We start from the raw sequence: 7,408 nt of genomic DNA on the forward strand, positions 1-7,408 counted from the left end.
CTCCTAAATCTCAAACTTCAATTATAAATCCTAAATTTTTAATTTTAAATTAATTTCATTCTTTATTAAAAATTTTTTAATTTAAGAATTAACTTGAGTTAAATTTTAAGAAGATACTATAATAAAAATTTTTTATGGAAAAATTTCGGTTAAAATTACAGTTTATCACAAATCTAAATTTTCTGTTTTATTACGTACCTATTTTCAGAATTAATCAATTATTTTTTATGATACACTTTTTTTAGTAATTTAATTAATAATATATAAATACATATCCCAAAATAAGAATTAAAAAAATAATTTTATAATTAAAAGTTAAAACTAAATTAATAATAAAAAAATTAAAAGTTTGTTACTTATTCTTAATTTTTTTAATAATACTTTTTTTTAATGACAAAGACACTCTCATGAAAAGCAGATCAAAGAGCAAAAGTACATATTCTTCTATGGAGGCAAAGACAAAGAGTGGATCCAAGAGTTCACAAAATACGCAAGCGCGCTCACAAACGACGCCACCATAAAGCAAGCAAACATCACCATCGAACTCTTCAACGTTGAGAAAGAAGACAAGAACTTCCTAAGCCGCTTCTGGAGCGGCATAGAAAGCTTGTTCGTCACCAAGGCTCACAAGACCGTCGATGATGCGGTAACCAAAGAAGTGCAGAAGATGCTCTCTTATAAGAACGAGACTGGGTGGGCCCTACTCAGCAAAGGGTCCTCCGTAGTTCTCAGTGGCCACGGGAGCACCATATTGAAGACGGTTGCGGAGTTTGAGAAGTGGAAGGAGGTTGTGGTGAAGAAAGGGTTTGAGTTCTCGTTTAAGGAGTATCATGAGAAGATAGTGCGCACTACTCATAGATGCTCCCACCTTGAGATTCCTAACGTCGCCGGCAAGTTGCCGGAGACTATAAAGTGCCCTGATTGTCCCAACACTATGGAGATTTACATCAGTTATAAGTGCTGCCACAATGGGAATACCACTACCAATGCTATTCACTAGAGAGAGTCAGAGATAGAGAGAAAGAGAGAAAGAGACTCATCAAGATAATGATTGCGTGGTTTTGATTTGTGGGTGTTAACTACTATATGATAGAGGTTTGAGTTACTGCTATATGATGATCACTGATCAGATGAAATAAAAGTTAGGGGTTCTCTGTGTGAGTTTGCTACCTTAGTTGCATGTAATCTCTTTCTGGGTATTAATTAAATTATGGCTCATTCAAATGTTTATTGTCTTCCACAAATTTTAACTTTAAATTAATTAACATGTCAGATAAATTTTAGCTAAAATAGAACTAAAGGTTCTAAGTTATGTACCCTTTAAAAAACACCTAAACTACGATAAACTGTAGGCTAATATCTAAGTTCATTCACCCGGAAGAAAAAAGTCACCACATAAAGTTAAAAAAGATAAACGTTTCTATTATTGTGAGTTCTGACTTCTCATGATGAAAAAGTAAACAAAAAAAAAAGAGCAATATAGCTATGTGACACTATGGCAATATGACACAGATGAAGTCACACAAAAAAGGTAATAAAAAAATAAAATAAAATGACACAAATGAAATGAAAGCGATTATATACGAATTTCACAAAATTAATTGAGAATAAACTATTTATGATTCACGGTTGGGTGCATTATTAATTATTATTGATGAAAGATTTTAATTTTAAAAGATTGACCAATCATATCATTTCGTACAAAGTGACAGAAACTCCTTTCCTTCCTATGATTTTTAAGGTTTATGCTCTTATATTATTGGAAACATTTCAAGTGCACCGGAGAGGTACACCAGTTATTTTAATCGTTAATTTCAATTAATATATATTATATATATTTTTTATAATTCACATCAACGGTTAAAACAACTGGAACACCGATACTCCCAGTGCACTTGAAATATTTCCTATATTATTTAATGTTGTGTCAAGAAGTTAATTCTTTTGATTTTGCCAGCACGGGTGTATCTGTAATAAGCTCAAGTCTTTTGAGTTTTTTTAATGTGCACAAATAATAATTTATAAATATGCCTCATATGGAATTTTAATAGTAATTATTTTTTTTTTACATTTACCACAAGTTTCTGTTGTTTTTTCTTCTTTTCGTACGCACTCCATTCAACCCTAAGTCCACATTTTTCTCCATCCTCTGCCACCGTGACTGCGTCTTTCTTCACCGCCGCCGCCGCCTGAAGCTCTGCTCTGTTCAACTGGAGTTACAATTCAGGTTTCCTCTCTCAACATTGTGCTTCATTTCTAACTTGATTTTTCGATGTTATGAAAAGAAAAATCATATTTTTACTTGTCAATGTAGAGTTAATAGTGTGATTTGTGTTTGGAAGTTGATTTAGGGTTTAATCAATGAGTTCCTGGATTTGTCAATTGCATAGAATTTTTCAATTAAGAACTTAAAGCAATTAAAAAAATGGTGGAAAGAAGCTGTGATATTTTTCTGTATCTCCTCATCCCAATACCTCATTGTCTCATTCATTCTCAGTATCTCTCTTCTCTCTTCGCGTCATTCGTCTTCAGCCTCAGAGTGGTGGCGTGGGTCTCAGCGAGTCAGCATCCTCGTCAGCGCTGTGGTGCTCTACTTTCAGAGTTTCAATGGAGCCTCAGACTTAGGTATATATGAATTTGCTTCATTGATTGATTTCATTTTTTTTTCCTTTTATGTTCTTGCTGTATGAATCTGTTTCGTTGAATTCATTCAATTGTTTTTTTGTTATACTTATTTTTTTGTTAAGGTTTTTTGTATGAGTTTATTTCATTCAATTATTTGTTTTGTTCTGATTATTTGGTTGTTTGAATTTTTTTGGGTTCTGTTTATGAGGGTTAAAAAATTTTGGTATTTGTTTTTATGATTTTGATTTTAATTTTTGTGTTTATGTTTCTGTTCATGATGTTCTAGTTCAATTCTTGTGTTTATGTCTCTTAAATCTTAGGGGCAAATGATGATGATGAGGCGGAGCAGAACCATCCATTGCATCAATCAAAGAAGATTTTAAATTCCTTTGTTTAAGTTTCTTTAAAGTTATGCCTGGTCCGTTTGAGATGTAACAGAATAATTTTGAACTGGCCTGACTCAATCTTGTGTTTGATTTATATAATAAACATATTCTTAATAATTTTTTGTAGTTCAAAATTTGTTAGCAAAGTTAGCAGTGTACCAAAATGTGTAATTTGGAACTAGATTATTCCTATGGATTTCTTTCCATAGTAGTCGGATCTCTGACAGGGTAGAATATTTATAGGACAGGATAGAAACTCTGACATTTGAGGTTGTGTTTTCTGCCTAAGTGCCTAACTGTTTCAAAAATTATTTCTGCTTGTTTATTCAAGGTTCTTCGTATACTAAACGGTGACATGGTCATGGACACGAGTTTGTAGATGCAGCACCATTACAGCGGTCCTCTGTTAGAAGAGCCACTTGAATCATTCAGTGGGAAGCTATCTCTTGACAAATACATGCCTGCAAGAAGGACATTATTGGTTGAAGGACTTCATGTGAAGATGACATTTAAAAAGGGGCCGATACTTGATGATCAAAATTGAAAAATGCTTTTTACTGGTTATGCTAAATATGTTTATTTTCTCTCCTATTTTGTAGTTTTGCATTTTTCTAGCTATCTTTCTACAGTGAGATCTAATTTTACATTTGTGTATAATAGCAGGCTGAAAGTAGAATCGGTAAAAAATATAGAAGCTTTTGAAATTCTTCTCAGTAGCTACATCGCACACTAATGGCAAGAACATAACTTTTTGTTGCTAGAGTTTATATTTTGGCATGTTGAACATACTTTGTGAGGCAAGAAAAGATCCTTTATTGGTTGGTATAGCATAAGCCCATCACTAGCTGGAATCATTCAGAAGGCTATAGAATAATGTGGATGCATGGCTATGATGTTTGAATTTTTTTTAATCTTATGATGGTTTCTATTTGAATGCAGGTAAGCATTGGATGTGAATGTTGAGAGAGCCATGGATGTTCTTATGCACAAGAGATTGCTGTATTTGGCTGACGATCCTGTTAATAGGCCTGCAATTGAATTCATGCTTTAGTGGTGTTATTTAGTTTAGAGTAAGGCATTGCCTATGAAACAGTTTGGCATATAGTCATTGTTTGATCATGCTGTCTTCTTTTATAAGATTTGATGCTGGTATAGTTTGGATGAAGTATGATGTATCATTGATATTTTCTTTTCCGAATTGCTTTTAAGTAGTTTTTTATACATTAAGTTGTTACCGTTGAATGAATAATCTATTTTAGACTTTTAGTTAATCATATTGCAAGTCTTCAACATTGCTTTATATTGAATCCTTCGTGGAGCCTAAATGATGAAAAATTGATGAAGAAACTTAACCATTCTTTTTATACTTACAATATACAGTTTTGTATGATTTTTTTGTATTTTGATCTTACATCCTACACCATATCAAGAAAACTTTGGTTAATATTTTACCTCCAATTCAGCCACCATATCAAGAAAACTTTGGTTAATATTTTACCTCCAATTCAGCCACCGAAGCTTTATGCCATGCTAAATCGCCATTCAAATCAGTTATGCAATAATCAAAAGCTTTTCACGTACAATTTCATGACAAGAAAGTTTTATGTCTGTCAAAGATTCGTCTAAACCAAAGCTACTAACCACATGAAAACCTGAAGAATATAGCTAAAAAATTTGGAAGATGTCATTAATATGCATGAAAGTAATAATTCTTCAGATATCAACCTCAAAGTTGCAAGAAATCCAATATGATTTTGACAAGGAAAAAGAGCAAGTTTCTTGGCCAAAGAAAAAAGTTATCCAAATTTATTGAATTCAGCTATACACATAACATCATAAACAACCAATTTAATATAATAAAAAATAAAAAATGGAACAAAAAAATCATCTAGGTTCACTAATAACAAAACTGAACTCTTAGCTCAAATAAAATGAAATTATTCAATAAAATAACAATTGAGACATGCTTTCATCCATTTTCTTAGTACATCAGAAGATAGTGATAACTACATTTCTTTTCAAGAATGACACAAGGATTATATTCCCATTCACATATCATCATGTATGGCGGGTACATCACTCCCTCGATTGGATCCTCCTTGATCAGATCCAAAAGTACTAAGGCTTTAACCACTTCTGATATTGGTGGTTGGAATTCAGGCTCCAGCTGTGCCAAAAATTTATTAGTAGAATGACACAAAAATATGCTAAAAGGTTTTATGACCACCTGCTCCCAATTTCCATTGGTGAATGAAATTTCACTCTTGATTCTGATGCCTTTATTGTCATGGACTTAACTTAGACTCACCAAATTAGAAGTTTAATAGACCTAAACCACACAAAAGTAAAAACAAGCCAATAAGTCAAAATGAGAGAATACTGAACCAAGCTTAATGTTCATGCATTTAGTTATTTTTCCTAGTTCTCTGAATAGTAAGAAGCATTTGGGACATAATGGTCAGAGGGGATATATTTCAAGAGTAGTGGACTTTCAAATTTCCATGGCAAGGCTCAAAGGAGTTGACCATAATAGTTTTGCTGTCATATTTGACTGTTCAGATTTAACTATTGAAACAAGGTAGGTAGGTAACCATAGAAATTTACAATTTATTCTAACACAAAGGAGGAAAATCACAATAAAGTAATTAACATCTTCTACAAACAATAGAATCATAATGAAAAAATCAACAAAATTGCAACCCATGAAGCCCCCTTTGATATCCACATAATCAGAAATTGAATGCAAGTACTATGTAAATTCTTATTTTAAACCTTCTTCCAGTAATATAGCATAAAATTTCCAGAATTAAATCTTTGCACACAAAAAATTGTTATCGTACAATCTGCAATTGTGATTTTGTTGAATTTTCTTTTCATATTATAGTAATTACAATCTTTAAACAATTCAAAGCTCAACTGAAACTTGTCAAGAAACATGTGATCACTGCTCAAGAATACATCTCCAAAATCAAGAATGTCTCTGATTCCTTAGCAGCTTTGGGTTATCCTCTCTTCACAAAAGAACATGTTGATGCTATACTTGAAGAATTGAATAAAGATTATGAGAGTTTGTTAACTATAATTAATGCTAAACCTGATATGTATAATCTTTGTAAAGTTTAGACTTTGGTACTCACACATGATGACATGTTGAACAAATTTCAGAAAACTGAAAATATGATTTTTCAAGCTAACATTGCTTAGACTTCTTTTCCATCTATGCCTACTCCCATGAGAGGTAATTCTGTTCAAGGAAGAGGAAGAAATGGAGGGAGATTTTTTAGAGGTGGTAGATCTTTTTATCAATCTCCAAGACCTCAATGTCAAGTATGTGGCTGAATTGGGCATATTGTTTGGCATTGCTTCAATTCCATCGATTTGATCAACAAATTTCTCCACCCTCTCAAAATTCAGATACAAGAATGCATAACTATAATTCTCTATCTTCCACATCTTCTAATTCTTCAGCAAGTTCAATAATTTCACCACCTCCTCTTCCTCCTACAAATTCTTTTCACAATCCTATTACTTTCTTGGCTGCACCTTCTACAGTTTCTGACCCAGCTTAGAACCCAGACACTGAGGCTTCTCATCATGTCACCTGGCCTCATCAAAGTCTAATATGATTTCTTCCTCTGAATATTCTGGTCCAGAACATGTTCAAGTTGGTAATGGTATAGGTATTTCTATTTCACATATTGGCCATTCTTTTTTATATGATTTAAACTCTAAAAGATTATTTCTCTTATAGCAATGAATTCACTGTCCAAATATCACTAAGAATTTGATTAGTGTATCTAAGTTTGCTAAAGATAACTTTATATACTTTTAATTTCATACTTATCACTGCCTTGTTAAATGCCACTTCACAAAGAAAGTGCTGATACAAGGTTTTAGAAAGGAAGGCTTATATCAATTCTCCAATATTGTTGTTCTTTCTTGTCAATAATTAGATTCTTCTCTACATATTTTTTCTATTGCTTTTTCATCTTTTGCTTTGTGGCATAGAAGATTAAGACATTCAGCCACTAAAACTGTACAACTCATTCTATCAAATGAAATCTGCCAGTTAGTGATTCAATTAATAATAAGATTGTCCCACTTTGTGAAAATGGTGCTGAGGCAAAAATGCATGCTACACCTTTTCATGATTCTTTAACCATTTATACTGCTCCTCTACAGTTAGTCTATACAGATGTCTGGGGACATGATACCATAGTTTCTTATCTTGGTTATAGGTTTTATGTAACCTTCATTGATGCTTATTCAAGATATACTTGCATTTATTTGCTTATCACCAATAAATCTCAATTTTTAGAGCTTTCCTTCAATATAAATCTTATATGAAAAAAATTGCAAATTGAAGACTTTACAATCAGACAATGGATGTGAGTACA

The 7,408-nt window shown here is 32.4% G+C and overlaps 1 protein-coding gene and 1 long non-coding RNA gene across 2 annotated transcripts in view; both read left to right on the forward strand.

The window, feature by feature from the left end:
• The window catches only part of LOC107618103 (protein SIEVE ELEMENT OCCLUSION B), a 4,980-nt gene extending 3,750 nt beyond the window's left edge, over nucleotides 1-1,230 (forward strand). Inside the window, exon 7 of the mRNA XM_016320040.2 lies at nucleotides 419-1,230. Within this exon, the coding sequence (XP_016175526.1) occupies nucleotides 419-1,000 (582 nt within the window). The 3' untranslated portion in view covers nucleotides 1,001-1,230. The remainder of the gene's footprint in view (nucleotides 1-418) is intronic.
• LOC107616823 lies at nucleotides 2,062-4,285 on the forward strand. Its single transcript, XR_001614655.2, has 3 exons — nucleotides 2,062-2,625; nucleotides 2,946-3,281; nucleotides 3,391-4,285. It is a non-coding gene; the product is annotated as an uncharacterized LOC107616823 (long non-coding RNA).

Source organism: Arachis ipaensis, chromosome B09 (genome assembly GCF_000816755.2).
Source record: "Arachis ipaensis cultivar K30076 chromosome B09, Araip1.1, whole genome shotgun sequence".
NCBI classification, from domain to species: domain Eukaryota; kingdom Viridiplantae; phylum Streptophyta; class Magnoliopsida; order Fabales; family Fabaceae; genus Arachis; species Arachis ipaensis.